General features: G+C 41.2%; 1 protein-coding gene across 2 annotated transcripts in view; it reads left to right on the forward strand.

Annotated features, from left to right (window-relative positions):
• The first annotated feature begins 14,032 nt into the window (after positions 1–14,032).
• SRFR1 (Tetratricopeptide repeat (TPR)-like superfamily protein) overlaps positions 14,033–21,215 on the forward strand; it is a 122,393-nt gene continuing 115,210 nt past the window's right edge. Inside the window, exon 1 of one of the 2 annotated variants that reach the window (XM_086488382.1) lies at positions 14,033–14,366. In XM_086488382.1, the coding sequence (XP_086344508.1) occupies positions 14,236–14,366 (131 nt within the window). In that variant the 5' untranslated portion in view covers positions 14,033–14,235. The remainder of the gene's footprint in view (positions 14,367–21,215) is intronic. The other variant, XM_086488380.1, reaches the window with a different exon arrangement.

Raw genomic sequence — 21,215 nt, forward strand, 5'->3', positions numbered from 1 at the left:
ATGTACATATGCATCAGTAATAGGCTGATTTGTAACATTTTTAGAAACCCCCATAGGCTGTACATTTGCCTCATTGAAATTTACATTCAAACTTCCACCACTGAAAAGAGGCAACAAAGTGTCATAAATGTCCTGTGAGTTGACATTATTGTCTCTAATACATGATAGCAAGGGCTTAACAGAATCTTCCAAAAACACAACATCCCATGAGACCAAGATACGCTTTGTTTGCAGATGATATAGCCTGTAACATTTGCTTTCAACACTATAACCAACAAAAATACATTTGACAACCTTATCATCCAATTTTCTAGCGTTGTGTTTGTGGCACCAAAGCATATGCCAAACAGCCAAAAACACGCATGTGCTCAATAGAAGGCTTTCTATCATGCCATGCTTCATATGGAGTAATAGACCGCAAAGCTTTTGTAGGACACTTGTTAAGTACATAAGTGGCACACATGATGCCCTCAAGCCAAAACGAATGCGACAAAGCTTGAACTTGACCATACATCATGCCATTTCCGTAAGTGACTTGTTTTTTCTCTTAGCAACACCATTTTGTTGAGGCGTATAAGGCAATGTACATTGGTTTTTTATCCCACGACTAGCCAGAAATGCATTAAATTAATGAGACATATACTCCCCCCCTCGATCGGAACGGAGGTGCCCATAGTACATTTCGAGACATTTTCAGCCATAGCCAGAAATTGTTTGAAGCACATAAAAAATTTGGACTTCACTTTAAGTGAAAATACCCATGCATGCTTAGAGTAATCATCAATGAACGTCACGAAGTAAAGGTAACTGCCCAAGGACGGAGTTTGCATGGGCCCACAAACATCACTATGCACAAGCTGCAACTTCCATGTGGCCCTAGCTCCATCCTTTGGAAACTTAGAACGCTGCATCTTACCCAAAATACAGCCTTCACAAATGTGTTTGACAGGTCCTTCAAGAGGCGACAAAGAAGCAACCATATCAGATTTCTACAAACGCAACAAACTGGCAAAATTCAGATGACTAAAACCTGCATGCCAAAGTTTTGCATCTGAAATAGCCTTTGAATCCAAAACTGCATTTGCAATGCCCACACTTGTCATACAAAGTGAGCTTATACATCCCACGGCATAAAATGCCAGATGCAACAATTTCATCACCAAAACTGAGATCATGTATTGTACATCTGTCATTCACAAATTTGACTACAAGACCAATTCTAGCAAGTGCAAATATAGACAAAAGATTCTTCTTAATCCCAGGTACATAAAGTGCATCGACAAGTGTGAAAGAACTGCCATTTGCAGCAGTAATCACAATCTTATTAACTCCCTGCACCGGATAAGAGGCATTGTTGGCACAAGTAACTGAATTCCCATGAGGGATAGACTCAAGAGAGGTGAACAAATCATGATGTGAGGTAATGTGCTTTGTAGCACCACTGTCAAAATACCACACATGTGAATCTGCAGCAATTGACATGCATGCATCATGGACATCATGATTATAGGTACACTCTGCACTAAAAGCCCATTCTGCATCAACATCAGCATCACAGTCTCCTTCCGCAAAAGACTCAACAATGGATGCATTTGGAGTGGAACTAGCATTTGTAGTGGAACCACCCTCTTTCTTCTTAGCCTCTTTGGCCTTCAACTTAGGACACTACTTGATCAAGTGATCATTAGCTTTACAATAATGTCAACGCATCTTCTTTTTGCCCTTATCACCAAAATTTTTAGACCAATTGTTGCCAGCAAAAGCATTAGGAATAGGTGATTTCCACTCACAGAAGAACCATGAGAAGTGGTTGCATTACTGTTACCAACTTTTCTTTGAGCAGCAATAAAGGCCTCTTCAACTGCACGCTGTTTAGTCCTTTTCTTTTTTTGGAAAGCGACTCTTGCAACATAAATGTGCATGATGCATCAAACTTGACAACTTCAGGATTTCCTGGGGTCATAAGTCTCCAAGTACTAGCAAAAGTTTGCTAAGAATCTGGCAAGGTATCAAGAACAGTCTGCACAGGGGAGCTGTCTAAAATGACTTCACCTGTAGAAATAAGTTGCTCATTAATATCCTTAACACCAGCAAGGAAAGTGTCCATATCATCTTCCTCATGCATAATCTTCGATTCCAACTCTTTATGCAACAATACAATTTTAGCCTCATTGCAACTTGCATAAAGACCAACCAGAATATCCTAAGCCTGTTTTGCAGATTTCACTGAATGAACATGAGAAGTAATAGTGCGCTTCACAGACAACGCAATCAATGTATGAGCCTGCCCAACTTTTACATCCCAACGAGCTTGTTCTGTCGTAGGCAAAACAACTCTAACAGCAACAATCCTTGCAGCAAGACCTGCAACATCCTCAACATCGCCTACATCCTCAGAACTAGGATGTACATCAATGCCTTGCACAATATTCCAGACACCCTTTGACACAAGAACATGTTGCATCATGTAAGCCCACATAGAGGAATTGTCCCCATCCAATCTGTCCTCAGTAGAGCAAACATCTTGAACATATCCGTGTTGTTGTCAGTCATGGTAAATGTTGCACCTGATGTGAGAACTGCCCAAAAAGAGGACAAACGAAGAGGGAACAACACGTGCTATATAGCACAAACCATAGAAGATTGTAAGGCACCTATTATGCAAAAAACAACACTGACAAAAATTTTGCACAAAATAGCATGCGCAGTACTGTCTGTAGCGGAAACGGAGGCCGAAATGAGCCCGAATAAAAAATCTGAGCATGCTGAGCTCTTCGAGATTTCCCAAAATTTTTGTTGACCTTCGAATGCTCGGCAAAGCTCACTGAAATCAGAGAGAGTGAGCGAGCGTGTGCTGGAGCTACTAACAACTAAGCTCAGGAGGACGCAACCTGCTCTGATACCAATTGTTGGAATTAGGGTTGCAGGAAAATACACACAACTTGGAGAAGACGAAGGAAGCTCAAGGCACACAACAAAGAGTGTATTACTTAGTGCGCAATGGAAAGATAGATAGCCCTAGAATGATGGGTGTATATACAATGCACGGGGGGAAAAACCTCCTAAAGAGGTAAAAAATGCCACGGTGGTCCTAAGTGTGTTCACACACGTCACTACCACATGTATATGGTAGCAGTCACCAACTCTCTTTGGTCTATGCATCGAGCAATTGGAACAAATGGTACTTGACTTTATGCAAGAAGAAGGCATTGAAGAGGTCACTATTTGCAATGAGGTAATCATGCTTTTGTTGTATGTGGATGATGTAGTGCTTCTAGCACACACTTTAGAGGATGCACAAAAGCTTATGGTTGTCCTTGAGAACTTTTGCTTGCATAGTGGTCTAATTGTGAATGAATCCAAAACAAAGGTTATACGTGTGAAAACCAACCATAAGGAGAATTCATGCATTGTGTTCAACAATGAGACACTTGAAGTTGTTGAGAGATTTTAGTACCTTGGCCTTGAGCTTCTTACAAATCACAAGTGGCATGCATGTGCTATACATCTTTTGGAAGCTAGGAAGAGAGCATACTATGCATTTAAGAACATGTGTAATGCACAAAATATCAAATGTTGGGTTTTTAAGAAGTACCTTTTTTGACACATTGGTGACACCGGTTCTTTTTTATGGAGTTGCAGTGTGGGACGGGAGCATCGCAAAGTCTGCTTGGAAAGAGTTTGAGAATGTCCAAAAGCGTTTTCTTACAAACTTTTTCCAAGTTAAGACACAAACACCATATATGCTCCTACTTCTTAATTCGGGATCTCTTCCAATTGAGATTATGGGCATGGAAAGGGCTGTGAAGTACATGATAAAGATGCATCAAAATTGCTCACATAGACTTCCTACAATTTCATGGGAAGCAAGCAAAAAGTTTAAAAGATGCATAAAAGCAAGATCTTGAGCACGGGATGGATGCAAGACATAAAGAAGTGGTTTTGGAGATGGGATACATTACACTTGTTACATGATGCCTCAATAGACTCCCAAGTGAATGAAGGTTTTCTACAAAACTAATGTATTACGGCTTGGAAGGAATCCAGTGCGTCATGCTTCATACATTACACCACCCATATTGCCCCAACTACAAAACCATGTTCTTTGTTGAAAGACAATATTGAACTCACCCTTACATGCTTGAGCCTATCCCCTTATCAATGATACGCAATATCGCAGCCATTTGGCTTAGCTCCCACTCCCTTTGATGCGAGAGAGAGCGTTGGGTCAATGGAGAAGAGTCAAATCAATTATGCACAGAGTGTGCACATTATGCTCACTGCAAGTTTGAGACTCTGAGATCCACACACTACTAGAGTGCTTAGCTTTTTGTCACATCCGAACTTGCTTCCCTCACATTTTTAGCTATGACTTAGACCTACACACTTTCGTCTCCCAGCCACAATGTGGGTTGTCCATTGCAATTCTCATCACCACAATTTTGAAGCATCGAGAATCACTCATCACTCGCATACATACTACATTATATGTAAATTTGGTGCCATATGTCATATTTGACATCCGAGGACAATAATAAAATCTCTCTCTCTCTCTCTCTCTCTCTCTCTCTCTCTCTCTCTCTCTCTCTCTCTCTCTCTCTCTCAAATAGAAGCATGGAGGGAGTGAGAGAGAGAGAGGTAGAGAGAGATAGATAGATAGATAGATAGATAGATAGAGAGAGAGAGAGAGAGATAGAAATAGAGATTGGGAGGGGTAGAGGGAGACAAAAGGGGAGTGAGAGAAAGGAGATAGAGAGAGGGGAGAGGGAACAAGAGAGAGAGGGGGAGAGAAAAAAAAAGCTTGCGGGAAAAGCTCTATTTGGAGCGAGATTTTTTTAACGAACTTTTTTACTAGATTTGGTTAGTAGAGCAATATCCAAAAAGAGCTCCCTTTGAAGCTCGCTCCAAACCTCTACTCTGCACAAAACTCCCTTTTGTATCTTGCACAACATAAACAAAATATGCGTTAGAAGAAGCATCTACAATGACTGCATTTGCCTATTTTTGCTCTTTAGCACTAAGCCTAGGACATTGCTAAATGATATGATCATCTCCCATGTAGTAATTGCATTACAAGTTCTTTTTTCCTTTATCACAAGACTTCTCATATTATGGCTCTATTTGAGGAAGAAGCAATTGCAGGCTTCACACGCAAAGAAGGAGCACTAGATGTAGCAACATTAGTTATTCTTTTATGAGAAGCCACAAAAGATTATTCAACAACATGTTGCTTAGCCCTAAATTTTATCTAGATTGTGCCTCTTGGATCAATATAGAGACAAAACTATCATAATTTATAGGGTTCTCTATTACAAGTATCCTTTGTGAAGGCAAAGTTTGATAAGAATCTAGCAATGCATCAAGAACCATCTACACAAGAGCTCTTAGAGATGACCCACTTACTACACTTGAGTTCTCTTTGAGATCTTTAATCTCCACAACAATGAATATGTCCATCATCCTTCTCTTGCATAATTGTAAGGGCGAGGGTCCTACGGTGGTTGTGAAGGCAAGGCCTGCCACGTCAAGTATCTATGCTAGTTGGGGGTCTATAAGAGAGCACGGTTGGGAGGTTACTAGCATGCTTGAACTCCCTTGGTCTTACATTGGTATTTGAGCCTAGGTGGAGTCTTTTGGGGGAGTTGAGGTATCGAGCGAGCTTCAGAGAGAGCTTCTTTTGCATATTAAACTATTTACTAAATCTTGTGAAAAAGCTTTTCTCCAAAAAGCTTGCTCCAAACAAGTGTGAAAAAAAGCTCTCTCGAATAGCTCTTTCCATAATCTTGGCTCCCCCATCTTTGTGATTTTTCCTCTTTACGAACCTACTTCTTTTGCTCTTTCTTTTATATATCTATGATTCTCTCTCTTCCTCTTATGTTAGTCACTCTAATTGTGTTCAATCGTTATACATTTTCCACAAAATCTCCACAAGTTTGTACCAGCTCATGAAATTAAGCTTTACATCACTATTTTGATCCTCATTCCTCTCCTCTCCTCTCTCAAATTCTCTCTCTCTCTCTCTCTCTCTCTCTCTCTCTCTCTCTCTCTCTCTCTCTCTCTCTCTCTCTCTCTCTCTCTCTCTCTCTCTCTCACACACACACACACACACACACACACACACACACACACACTCTGCAAATAGTTCATATGAAGAAAAGAAATCCAAATAATTATTAGCATAGACAATCTTGCAAAAATATATTTCCATTACATCACAATAAAAATGTAATCGTCGACATTGTCTTACAAAAGGTTCATGGGATTGCATGTTGCTAAGCTCATGTAGACATTCCTACTCTAAGGCATGGACTAAAAATTATAACTTCACAATACTTGTGTTTGGGCCCGCCAACGAGTCTTCCCCTGTTGCATGATCCAACTCATCCACTTGCCTCTTTCCACGCTCTTGCACCTCTCTGAGACGTACGTCTTGCAGATCCAAGATGAGACAAATTTTGTTGGAAAATTCCTTGTTGTTTTCACAAATTATAACCATTCAACCCATTTGGATCCCTAGCAATGCCATTGACCCAGAGTCTCCTCCGTACTACACCACAACGTCAACGTCATGTTCATATGTGTACTACGTTAGAATCTGCCAAACAAAGTCATGCCCGCGTTCCATACCTCTTGCAAAATCAAATATGCTCAGACAAAGTTGTGAAACTACTCCTCTTACAGTTTCAAAATGTGATATTGTACCTTGCAATGGCATGCCATCTTCTTATTTTGTCCAATCAGCCTCTTCTAGCAGATCAAACCATGTGTCTTGTTGTGGCAAGTCTATTGTCTTGGGTTAGTGATGGAAGCTCTTTCCTCATTACAGAGACTAACAATGAGCCCACAACTCTGGTCTCCTTCTTACAAATTGGTGTCTTGTAGGCTGTTTGTGTGGTCCTCATGCCATCCAACAACACCCAAGATGTCACAGACCAAGGCATAATTATCATCTTGATACACAACCACCACACGCCTTTGTCATCGGCCGTTGCATGAAAATGGTGAACATCTAAATAGCTATGATCTCCTCTTGATCTTGGAAGAGATGCAATCAGTGATCTACATACAAATGTAATGTAAACTTTCCTCTATACAGTCATTTAAATAGTGCCTTCCTCTTTAGGTTTAAGCACATGATGAAAGAAGCCACCACTACAAGGATTGGAGTTGGAGCGAAGTCTCAGTTGCTTAGGCTGAAGAACATGTGTGGGTATATGTATTTCCATTGAATGTTGTTTCCAAGACAGTGCACATATCCAAACAAAAGATGTCATGTGTTCAAAATGTCAAATGATGGTCCTAGGTTAAGTGTTGAGCTAGTTAATAGAATGAGACAAGATGAGAATGGAGACTTACATAGAAGCTGGGTTTGCTTTGACAATGTTCGGGTTATTGGCTGGACAATAATGGCAGCACAAGTGTACGATACTTTGTATAAGTAACTGTGAGTAGGCTTTGAATCAAATCCATTTACCAGTCCTTTACCTTTGTAGAGTCCAAATGCAAACCACGTTGTGTGTGAGATGAAGGAAGAAGACACACCATCACAAGTAATGTTCTAGGACATGATTAATGTGGTGCTTCTAGATAACAGACACCGTCCAATTGATTTAGAGGAATCATGGTCAATGAGGAAGGAGAAAACTTGAAAGCTATTTAAAGGAGAACCCAACAATGCTATGGAGCGAAGAGAGCGTTCGTGCTTGTTTCATTGGGAGAAAAGCTTAAAAATTCACACAACTCAATATGTGCATAAGAATTTCCAAGATGAGCACAAGTGTCTTTGTGAATTATGGAGTTGTTGCAAGAAGTGAGGATGAAGCAACTAGCTTGTACAAAAATATACAAGCCAGTAAAGTGTTCAACTGTAATTTGTCACAAATGGATTGTTGGTTGAGTTGGTGGCATGTTCCTTACCCTCGTTGGAGGAACACTTTGTTGGGGTAAAGATTAATTGGTCATATTTTGATTAAACTTCATTTTGAACATCAATTTTCGTCACTGATAACAACTGTGTTGCAAAATGTGGATGACTTATCATTCATTCCCACAACAAAATTGGTAGAAACAAAGCACATGAGCTGGTTAGCAGGTGAGGGCAACAAAGAGATGTTGAGCTTGTACGATGCATGCATCTTTGGTCTGTCTAATTCTTTGCTCCAAAGCTTGAAAATGCTAGCTTTTGTGGAAGGCAGATACCATGGTGTTGGACCTCCTACAAAAAGTTTGGCTCTTCAAGTAGAACAAGGACGTACCTTCACACCTGCAACTATTGCTAGAGAGATTGATGATCAAATCAGAGGTACTCCTCTATCAACACCCAAAAGTTCAAGGGGATAATATTACAGTATCTAGGAAGCAAAAACAATCAGGGCAAGTCAACAGTGTGGAAGAAAATGCTTCACATTGACCCGAGTACCTGACACAAAACATTTTGTGTAATCAAAGAGGTGTGCAACCAGCTAGCAGAGTGGCCTATGAAGAAGGTGAAGAACATGAGGGGGGACTAGTGGTAGAGGATACTGACATACACAAGACAATGTGGGAAATTTGTCGTATACCAAAGGGCAATAGAGTTCAATCCTAAAGGTGGTTAGGGTTTAGAGTCGGAAAGTGCAAAAAAAACATAAAAAACATCGGTACAAGTGTTGTTGCATCATCCTTTTGGGGTATCAGAACTTGAAAAAATGGAACAGATAATGCTCAAGGTAGAGGCTCAAAGGCCCAATTCATGTGGTTTTGCAATAATAGTGTGGATCACACTTGGCAAATTTGTAACACAATCACTCAAGAGTACCTAACATATGGCCCATGGAACATGGAACAAACTTGGGTGCTGTTGAATTGCAGAATTTGGAGTCATCAGAGTTCACAAAAAAGAAGAGTGCAATTACAAAAACACACAATGCACGTTATCGCCCAGGAATTTCAATTCAAGCGAGATGCAGGCGAGATGTATGAAGTTCACATCGCAAGTAGTCCTATGTGTATATGTGGAGACTTTGCGATTTGAGTGGCACATAGCAAACCGTATATGGCTTGCAAGCATACTTATCTTCTCTTCGTACGCTACTTTGGCTTGGATGTGAACCATGACATGTTCATTTATCAAAGAAAGCTAACCAATGAGGATCTGCTTCGAGTTTTCAATTGCCATCGTAACATTTCAAAGTAGAGTGAACCATAATAATTGTATCTCAATAACACCCTAACCATTTGGTCTAATTTTTCCTTGTAATTCCTTTTTGAGAGATTCAAGAATACTTCTTTCTAATTGTGTTGTTGTTTGCTTATATTAGCATAATTGTGAATTGAATGGTGTCACCTAAATAAAGACTTATTTGGTTTCAATAGAGCATGTTTAGAGAGAGATGCTCTTGTCGCCTTGTGGTATATGGAAAAAAATAGAAAGTAAAAAATAAAATAAATAAATAAACATATATATATATATATATAGAGAGAGAGAGAGAGAGAGAGAGAGAGAGAGAGAGAGATTGAACCTGGAGAGTGAAAGAAGCCCTTCCCATACACTTTTTTCTCTGCCCCGTCACCATGAGACAAATCTAGGCCTACCTTTCGCATTTGCTTTTCCAACTTAAACCATCTACTGCATTGTTTAAGACTCTCTAAGAATTAAAAAAAGCTCTCTCTAATAATCTCTAAAGCAAGAATTTTTAAAGAATACAACATTAAATGAAAACGATAAAAAATGCTCCCTCCGAAGCTTGCTCGAAAAGCTCGTGCCGTTCCCATCCCCCTTTGGGGGGAGGCTAGAGAGAAATCGTGGAGATGTTTTCTCAAAGGGGTAATTGCATGAAGATTATGCAAGGTGTGGAAGAGATGCATGCAAGGCATGCAATGAAGTGCAGGTGGAGGAGGATTGAGAGGGGAAAAGCCCGTGGAAAGCGAGACTTTTATAGAGAGAAGAGTTGCGCTAAACATGGCACAATTGGGCTCGATGGGGACATCAACAAGCACTTGCCCAACCAACGATTGGAGCTTAACAACCACGTATATGAGTTGATTTTTGAGCATGAAGTCAAAAGAGCACAAAAGGATGCTTCTCAAGTTTAGGTTGAAATTTAGGAAGGGCTCACAAATTTTAAGGAATTGCATGTTGTCTAATACAAGGAAGGCAATAAGGTGCTCTGTCTCATCAAGAGTCGAGCTTCAACATTCAAGATTAGGAGGAACACAGTTTCCATTTTACAAAATCCACATACATGACTACAATAAAAAAGGGGCCTTGTAAGATTGACCCTAGCAAGGCATGACACCAAAAAAATTGAACAATTTTTTGAGGGCCTCCGATAGAAAACCAAAGAGAAATTCCCTAAGCACATTCAAGGCTCTCTCTAGGATGGTAGCCAACTTAACTAAGCAGCTATGATTCCTTGAATACAAAACAACAACTAGAGAACATATAATGTTATTTCTTAGATTGGGGTTGAAGGGCTCCAAGATCAGAACAATGGACAAGATCAAGGCAAGTTTGACAATGCTTCAACCTATATATATAGGGCAAACAAGGCAAATTCTTCCAATATTTTATCAGTTGCTCAATGATAGATGATGCATGTAAGCAAGATTTCCTCGTATGCAAGGTGTGCAAGATTGGTGAATGAACATGAAATCTACAAGCGAGGGCTTGATTCTAACACTACGATGTCTTCCTCCATAACACGGTTTCCACTACATCTGCAAAAGCTGCAAAGCTCTCCCAAAAAGGGTAACATGGAATGGCAGGGCAATCCAAGTTTGACAGAATGCTGCTTTGTATACGATGTGTGAGGCTATACACAACCATGCAAAGGCAAAGCTAGTTTGGTGGACTTAACTCCATACAAAAGAGGGTTTTATGAATGCTTCCACTACATGTACAACTTTCAACAAGGTCAATTATGATTAGGATTTGCAAGGCATGGACAATGGTTTATATGTACACAGGTTTTTTTTGGTATGACTTTCTGCGTATGGAACCTGCATATGACTACACACAAAATTTATCATTTGCATTTATGTTGCCCTATACAAATTTTCTAGTATGTTTTGACCATGAATATATTTATCAAGGCATTTATTTTGCCTCTATGAACGAAAAGTGACTCATTTATGATAAGGTCTTATCATTTTTATATTCACACAATAGATGATTCTTATAGTTATCAATGATGTGGTTATAAACCATCGCAGATCAGTTAAGTGACATCTATTTTGAAAATGCTTTGACATTTCACAGTCAATTATTCCAATGCTATGATCTCTATTACATGCATGGCATGTTTTTCCCCAAAAAACAATTCAACGTCATACCAAAGGTCCTCATGTCGAGACCTACAACATAATTTATGCTAAGGGCAAGGATCCTGGATTATGAAACAAGTTCTAGCTATTACAATGACATAACCTACAAACATAATTCCTATGGTTGTATTATAAGATTGATGGTGTTTTTCATGTTACAATTATGGTAAGATTTTTGTAGGACAAGGAGTGCACGTGCACTCATCTCACTTTAATTGACGATTTCCTTATGGAAACTACATCACATAGGATGCTCATTTTTTAGACAAGATTGGATCCATAACTACAAGAGTAGAGATACTAAAAATGACACTTGTTATCTATCAAAGGATGGATAATATTGTCTAAGAACTCATGGAGTTCAGTTTAGCCATATCTTTCTTTTTGGCAAAGGAGACTGGCATGGGGTCGAGATATCGACATTTATATGAGACATATTCCACATGCAGAGAGTATGAGTTCTCACGTACTATGACACTGGCACCATACTTTCATATGTGTTACAATGGGTCCTAAGGTGTTGATCAGTCTCAATCTATGAGGATCATTAAGGCACTCTCTACTTACACAATAATGTGGCCAAGGTTGTCTATTTAGATATGATTATGATTCTGCCTACAAAAGTGGCAAGATAAGAAAGTACGACAACGTTATGAGTGGTTGTAGGGTAGTAATGCACATATTGGTAGTCTTTACCTACTATTTTTTTTAATAGGTGCATCAAGATGTCTCGCTAATGAAGTGTTTAGGTTATAAGAATTTCTCATATATTTCATCTCCTCAATCAATATAACTATTATAAGAGAATACTTTCTAATGTTTACAAATTTTTTTATCAAGTGGAAGGATGGACCTAGTGAAGGTTCCACTTGCAAGGGCATTAAGGGATCAAGAAATGATTATCCACTTTTGTTTTCGAGGATGAAAACTATTCTTCAAGGGGGGAAAAGTGTAAGGGCAAGGGTCTTACAATGGCTATGATGACAAGGCCTGCCACATGACATGCATGTATGCTACGTGAGGCTCTATAAGAGAGCATGGTTGGAAGTTACTAGCATGCTTGAACTTCCTTGGTCTTACAATAACCAACTCCCTATGTAAGTAAGCACTTTTTGCATTATTATATTGTGCATACAAATAAGCTACAAGATCCCATGCATATACCACTATTTTGTTGATTGAAGGTGTGCATGATGCAAAGAGAACAATCAATGCATTAGCCTATGTGACTCTAGCATCTCAATGTGACTGTTTGGCTATGCGCAATCAACAAATGTCCATCATCCACAAACTCTATATCCACAAAACCTAGTCATACATTATTACCTTGCACAATGCTGTAAACACTCTTTGCAACACGAACATGATGCATCATTAAGTCCATAGTGGATAATTGTTCCCATCCAATTTGTCCTTGAAGACAACATATGGAAAACATGATTGTTGTAGTCATGGCTAGTTTGATAGGTCTTAGGAGATATTATTAGACAACTTCTGTGTATGTTTTGATGGCCTACAAAACCATAGGTCCTGATTTATGTATCTCTCAAAAATGAGGATTTAGGGCCCAAATAGGCTCTATTAGTCCTTGCCTATGGTCTCCTAGAGTTTCGAAGCATTTCAAGCTCATTTGGTTGAGAAACTATTGAGTGATTAGCAAAAGTGAAGATTTAGTAGTTGCTTGTTGATGGATTGTTTAGTGTTGATTTGTAATTGTTTGTGAGTGCATCTTCTTGCATCGCTAACTTCCTTGTGATTGACAACCCAAGATGTTTCTATGTCCCATCCAAGCTGCTTCCTTGAGTATTGACATTAAATTACACCCTTGCTATTCAAACTTCCAAGATTTTATGACTTTTCTAGCATTCAATGTATTTTTTGAAGGGTAGCTCACATTTTCGTATGTAACAAACGGGCAAAATACCTAAAATGCATGACAAAAAGCAACCCTAGCTAGTGACTACAATTGATGCAAAAGTTGCCAGTTTAGATGAAAATCTCCTCAAGACTAACATGTGCTATACAACACAACCCATATAAAGACTATAAGACTATAAGACTATACAACACAACCCATATAAGACTATAAAGTACAGAAAATTGCATTGTCAAAAACTTGCACAAAAGTACAAATTTGCCTACATAATACTCCCCGTAGTGTAAATGGAGGTCAAATTGCAAATGAAAATACTAATGATACCACTCGAAGGATATGTCACCCTGCGAACACTCATTAGATATCATTGCAATACAAGAAAGTGAGCTAGGAGGGTGTTGAAGACGTTGTTTGAAATGTTGAAGCCTGCTCTGATACCAATTGTTGGAGATAGGGTTGCACAAATGCACACAAAGATGGAAAAGAACAAGTAGAAGCTCAAGGACACACAACACAAGAAGTAGTGTGCTAACACAAAGGTGACGATTGCCCTAAAATGATGGGTGTATATGCAAGCTACGGTCGAAAAACCTTCTAGTGAGGGAAATCACCACTATATATCATGGTAATAGTGCATGAGGCTCTAGTCTCGCATCAATGCATAGATCGGTATGATGTGGTGCTGGACGAGCTTTCAATCACCATTACCATCATGTGAATGATTGATTGTTGATTGAGAGCTTGAGCTCATATTACTAAAAGGTATGAACAGATACACATCCCTAATCTTGATTGGTGTATTACAAGAGCTGGACTCTTGGCTGTCTAGAGGGTATGAACAGAAACACATCCCTAATCTTGATTGGTGTATTACAAGAGCTGGACTCTTGGCTGTCGTGGCACTATTGTTGGCTGTTGGCCTGCAAAGCATATTTGACCTGCAAGAGATAGTGCACGCAAAGTAGATAGCCCCAGCAGATGAAGCAAGGCATCCTCTCTTGCATTTTCACCGAGGGCCAGTTTTCGCACGACGTAGATCGTGGATCTCGATCGCCATGGCTGCCTCTGATGCTTCTCTGACGCAACACGAGCTTGCGCAAGCCTACATTGCCAAAGAATGGTCCAAAGCAATTAAACTCCTTACGTCTCTGCTCGTCCAACTGCCCGATTCTGTCGAATTGCTCTGGTAAGCTGGAATTTGACCCTGTTTGTCTTCTTGAGGCAAAGGTTTTAATGCACGCTTCGTGTATGCCAAATTTTGATTTGATTTAGCTCCTCTCTTACATACAGAGACTATTCCTTCTCTGTACAAATAGCATGGGAGTTATCTACCTTCATTGCTTGTCTGTATGTGTCTGCACATGTGTGGGCGTGCTCGGATCACAGTGTGACCACCCAGTTTCCGTTTCCATACTTAGACAGTAACACCGCATGCAAGACATCCCCTTCCCCATTCCCCTCTCTCTCTCTCTCTCTCTCTCTCACACACACACACACACACACACACACACACACACACAGTACTGTGTCCATGAGCTTACTCTTTTACATGCATAAGAGCTCATTTCAGGATCATAAGGATGATGATTTTGTAAGGTTGTATCGTGTTTCACACTCCTATTATCCCAGCATATTTCAAAATCCTTTAGCCACGAATCAGGCTTTGTGCCTTTCCAAACGTACGATCTAATTCATACTTGGATGTTACAGACCTATTGACACTAATGGCATTCCGCTTGTTTGGTCTCAGAACGAACTCCCATGTACAATTCTTCTCAACGAAATCACTCTCAGCGTGCATAGCGTTCTCCACTTTGAAAGCGCCTCCTGAACAATAAGAGATTCTTTGTCTCGCACGATAGTATACATCAAAGCATAGTTCACCTGTGATACGACTCTGTTCATCTCAGATTCGTGTAGACATTGAAATTTGAGACTGTTTTGTAGTCTGAAGCTGCAGGAAACTCCTGATACATCGGAAACTAAGAGTATTCAAAAGCCACCTTGGAAGCTGGACTGGTTGCTCACCTTGTGAAGTAGCAACTGGGAGATCATTAGCAGTAATCATTGAACCATCATCCTCTGTATCATAAGGATGAAATGTGTAAATCAGCTTTTCACTTTCTAGAATCAGAAACTAGAGACGAAGGTTCTTCCAAAGGAGAAGAGTCTTCAGGACGGTCACTAAGAAAAGGAAATTCTGGGCATAAAGAAGGAGATTTAGGGGCAGAATCCTTTTGTGAAGGTACATGCTCGTCAAAAACAACATCTCAGCTGACTACAGGATTATTCCGCTTAGGGTCATAAAGACAATAGCTATTGGAAATAGAGTTATAGTAGACTAAGATCACCTCGTTGGACTTGGAATCAAACTTACTACTCTACTTCTCAAGTACATGGACATAGGCATCATCCCCAGAGATGCAAAAACAGGAGACATCACATTTTCTTTAAAACTAAGCCTGAAATGGAACCTTCAACAAAGTGAAGATCGGTTGAGAATATGAGCAGCCGTGGCGACTGCCCCTTCTAGAAGGTGTCATGCTGTAAAACATTGCTACCTAAAATCTAATCTCCAGAATTCCGAATAGTGCTCACGAAAAACCTTTTTGTCTATGCAATAAAAAATACTTGCATTTGTAAGGGATGGCCGGTTCAAACCTTTCCAACTCTTTGAAAAGACATCAAATCCAAGTTCTCGGTTTACTTATTTCAAAGGTAGAAATAATATTTTTCATTGATTTAAACTTGCTTGAAAGAAATAAAAAATTGAGTTGACTCATTAGTATGCACAATGTGGCCAACTCGTCAACTCATCGCTCAGTGGTGTGAGTGTTTGTGGGGATGCACAAGATCCAACAAGGCGAGGAAAACCCATAGAAAATATTACAAACAATAAATCAGATACAGTCAAAGTAGAGCTCGTAATGACTGACAGGGAGCTCATCCAAGTCACAGGCAACTTGAAGAGACTGTCGAAGAGATGTCTTGAAGACAGAAACATGCGCCACTTGTATCTGCCGCTCCAATGGCATAATCACTAGCATCCGATTCAACCACAAACGGTTTGCTAGGATCCACAATGTGCAATATTGGAGCAGTAGTCACCAAGTGCTTAGTGTCCGAAAGCTCTCGTCGAGAGGCTCATTCCAGACAGTAGGGAGGTTACCTTTACGGTGAGGGTCCGAAGTCTTCGGTCCTTTCACCCCTCCTTTTAAAAGTTGCGTAAGCGGAGCAGCAACTTTAGAGTAATCCTTGATGAATTTATGAAAGAATCCTGTAAAGCCTAAAAAGGACTTTGCTTGGCACACATTCTTAAGAATGGGCCAATTTCGCACTTTATCCAATTTTTCAGGGTCCACGCGAATTCCATCGCGAGTAATCGAGTAATGATGTGACCCAAGTACAGAAGCTCTTTCTTGAAGAATTCACACTTTGAAGCCTTAGCATAAAGCTTCTTAGTTCTCAGTACTTCGAGAACAACGCGTATATGCGCTAAGTGCTCAAACAAACTTCGGCTATAGATCAAGATATCATCGAGAAATACAACAATGAAGTTGCCTAAAAATGGTCTAAACAGATCATTCATCATCTGTTGAAATGTAGTTGGAGCATTGGTCAAACCAAAAGGCAAGACAAAAAACTCATAGTGACCATAACGCGTATGGAAACCTGTCTTAGAAACATGTTTGATCCGTATTTGGTGATAGCCTGATCGCAGGTCTATCTTCGTAAAATACAGCGCTCCGTGGAGCTGATCTATCAGATCGTCCATACACGAGAGCGGATACTTATTCTTGATAGTGAGCTTATTCAACCCCTTGTAATCTACGCAGAAGCGCATAGTGTTATCCTTCTTTCGAAAAAGTAACACTAGCACTCCCCACGGGGATTTACTTGCTAAACAAAACCCTTGTCGAGATAATCTTTCAGCTGTCGCTGAATCTCGTCCTCCTTGGTTTTACTAAACCGATAGGGTTGCTTTGAGAAGGGCTGACTACCAGCCACCAACTCATTGCCATGATCATCTACTCCTTTCGAAGGCGGCAAGCTAGGAGATAGGTCATCAAGAAAGACATCCTTGAAATCAGTCATGATTTCTCGAATAAGGTTGGATTTGTCGGAATCCCCAAGTTCAACAGAAGAACATAAAGAAATTCAGTGACAGAAGTACCAAGAACTAATGAATCAAACCAAGCAGATGGTACACATTGATAAAAGTCAACATCAGAAGACTTTGTATCTTTATACATTTCCAAAGCAGTAACAACTGGTATTGCAAAACCATTATTTACAGAATTTTGATCACAAAGCGACACAGATACATGAGGCATGTTCTGCTTAATAAAAACAAGAGAGTGATGTACATAGTCTATATACAATGAGTCTTGTTTATCATAAAACCATGGATTCTTAAAATAACATCTGCGCTATCCAGGCGCATGATGTGGAAATCCAGGTTCTCTTTGTAATCAGCCAGCTCTAGCGACAACTTTGGAACCATCCAATTCCATACATCCGTATCCTCGCCACGAGCCATCTTCACGCGATACTCATGGTCACTGTCTCGTGTCCGCAGGCTCAGTTTCTGCACCAATTTTGTATCCACAAAATTGTGTGAGCTTCCATTATCAAGGAGTACGGCCACGTCGTGACCATTGATCTTCTCAGGGAAACGAAGAAGATCGTGCTTATTAAACACTTTGGTGCTAAAAGTACAATTAGTGCATGAACTGTGCGTTAGATGATGGATTTCAACTTGAATGACATCAGAGTTACTTGAGATCTCGTGAACCGAAGGACGACTTGCGGTTCTTTGTCTTCTTCTTGGGGTAATCCTTGATTTGGTGACCCGTCTGGCCACATCCGAAGCAAGCCCCCTTCTTCACTGCATCAACATCTGAAGCATTTTTGGCTTTCTTCTTCTCTTGAGAAGATCTCGGTGGTGATTTGGACTTATGTTGGAATCGGGGTAGCTTCCTCGAAGCGCCGTCACCGGATTGATGGTCTGAAGTTCTTTTCTTCTCATAGTTCGTCCCATTTATTAGATGGAACGTCCTGGCTTTTGCCATTGCATCCTGGACGTCAGTCGGGGCTTTGTCCTTGATTAAGGTCCAACAGTAATCCTCGTGTAATCCCAGCAGGTATATGTGCACAGCGTGCGTAGAATCCACCTTGCAGAAGGTGAGCGTCTCTTTGAAAGCTGTCGTACTTATCAAAAGATAGAGCTTTCATCGAAAGACTCTGCAATTTAGCGTAAGCTTTCAAAGGATCCATTTTGACCCATGTCGTAGGCTTCTCTGTCACGTCGTGCCACCAGGTAAGCGCCTTATTGCGCAGATAGAGAGGAATCGTCTGAATCCTCAGTTCATCATGCTCCCCATGGAGATCAAAATACGTGGTCCACTGATGCAGCCAGTTATTTATGGCCAATTCCGTACATTCCTTCTCCTCCCCTGAGAAATTTGTGGTTTTGTACGGAATCGTGGCAGTTGGACCACCCTGTGGACGCCCAAAAGCAGCAATCTGCGTTCGCAATTGTTGGAGATGGGTTTCGTGTAACAAACTGCTGACGTGTCAAAACCTAAAGAATGGAGTCAACTTACAGATGTGGCAGAGGGGTCTAAACTATCACAAAGTGATGACGTGGCTGTCCGAGAGCAAAAACCGTAACCCTAATTTGTGCCAAAAACCCTAACTGCTGAAACCCTAACTCTGAAAACCCTAACCCTAAAACTTGAAAACCCTAGTTTTGCAAACCCTAACCCTAAAACTTGAAACCCTAATTTTGCAAACCCTAACCCTAAAAATTGAAACCCTAATTCTGGAAACCCTAACCCTAAAACCTGCAGATCCTAAATTTTGAAACCCTAACCCTAAAACTGCAAAAACCCTAACCCTAACCCTAACCCTAAGGGTAGCAGGGAGATTTCCGAAAATTGCGCTGGCTGATGACGTGGCAGGCTGTACGGATTTCCATGATTTACGCTGGCAACTTTTGGCTTTGCTTTTGGACCAGAAGCTTTTGAGTTTTGAAGGCTTTTCACTGTAATTGCTTTTTAGGCCAAGGGGCTTTAAATATGAGGCTAGGACTCATTCTCTGGCATGCTTCCTAGCGAAGGTGCAGAGTCTGGAGTATCGGCTTGTACTATGTTGATGCAATATAAAGAAAACCGAAAGGGGCGCCAAGGTTTGGGGCCAATACACTCTGGGGTGGAATTCCGCCACTCCATGTTGCGTGTCGTCTCTCTTTCTCTTTCAGTTCAATTGTTATTGAAGTGCTAAAAGCCTGCTCAATCTGCTTTTTTCTATTGGCACGTGGTGCCCGTCCTGTGACATTTCGCCCTCGGAAATTTGCGCAGTCGTCGATTGAGCCGTATATTCCAAAGCAGTAAGTCGGGAACTAAGCCCTTGCACGACCCCTTCGAGAGAGGCCAAGCGAATGTTTGTCTGAAAGTTCGAGCGGTAACATGCTGGTCGAAGCTCTGGAAGGTACTTGTAATCCATGTGTATAGAGCATGCGTGAACGGAATTTGAACATTACCTGGCGCGTCGTCACGCTGCACATCCAGTTGGAGGAATCCATGGCGAAATCCGTGAAAAAGTGTAGGTTTCACGCGAAACTAGGGCCTTTTCTGCACTTTTCGATCACGAAAAGTTGGACTTCAAAGAGCGCTACGCGTCTGTGTACGCGTCCGAAGGCAAGCAGGTGATGGCGGGAGCGCGGGAGCACGAGCGGGTGAGAGAGAGAAGCGGGTTGAGAAAAGTAGAGGGCTGAAAACCGAGTCCTTCTGTGAAAAGTCACTCTTTGTAAGTGGTTTTTTAATAGCCTGTAGGTTTCACTGTCACCAGCGTGTGACTACTATCTATCCTTTTTGTTGATTTCTTTCTTATTATCTATTTACTTTCACTTTTTGGAAACACCCCTCGGGAAATCTAACTGCCCTGCATTGCATAGCTAGTGTGGAACTGTCCAGAGGGAGTCCGGGCCTGAGGGCAAGAGAGCACTAAGGTTGGACAAGGACTATGGTTAGCCAAGTGGGGTCATTGACTAGCCAAAGTGGAATCCTTTGCTACAGAGGCTACATTTCAGTTCTGGATGTGGCCGCAGTGTACAAAGAGGGTCGGATGACCTAGAAAGATACAATGGCAGCATCTCCTAAAATTTAGGGAACTGCTATTTTGGGACCTGAAAATGTCTTCGCGTCATTACGTGCAGTTTGACATGGGGATCATTTTGTTACTCTGTGGCCAAGTCAACAGAGGCTGCAGGTGAGATATTTTTAGACCCGAGGGTCTAAAGCGGGAAAATGCACAAATGAGTGACACTTGGCACTCTGAGGCCAGTTTACTACTTATAGAGAAGGCAAAAACGTGATTTATAGTTGGGAGGCTCATTCTGCAAGTTCCTGTCACAGGTTAAGAGCTATGGAGTGCTTGCTTTCCCTCTTATGCACAGTGCGGTGCCAGGAGTGATGCCCTGCACGCTACGCACTGCCCTCTCTCTCCCCTTTGGCAGTATGTTATGCCCCTCTAGTGGGCTTTTCATTTGACCAATGTACAGTTGTGTGGGTTCATGCGCGATTGCCGAGGCAAGAGCCTCTTGCACAGGTACTGGATTAGCTAGCGGCTAATCCCCCCACAGGTACAGGTGAATTCGGAGAGGTTTCACGCCAGAAATCTCGTCCGATTCAAAGGGCAAGTAGCCCTACAGGTGCGGGAGCTCGAGGACTTGCTAGGGATGCGACCGGCACGCGGAACGGAGCCCGAAACAGTGAATTACAGCCTGCTGTGTATTTTTGCAGGTTTAGGGTTTTGGCCCTAAACGGACCCTAATACCCCCAGGAGGTTCGGGGACGCAAGGGGACCGCTGTACAGGCGATCTGGCGCATTTTCAGGGCTGAAAACAGAGAATTCAGCGTGCTGCAGATTCTCGCCAGGTTTTGCAAAGTGCCCGTATGCGTCGGGAAAGTCAGTCAATGCGTGGGAATACTGACCGTGAAGGGTTCTAGTACAGTTATGCTGCCGAAATCGG

Source organism: Adiantum capillus-veneris, chromosome 18, assembly GCF_014529385.1.
Source record: "Adiantum capillus-veneris isolate H3 chromosome 18, ASM1452938v2, whole genome shotgun sequence".
Classification (NCBI taxonomy): Eukaryota; Viridiplantae; Streptophyta; class Polypodiopsida; order Polypodiales; family Pteridaceae; genus Adiantum; species Adiantum capillus-veneris.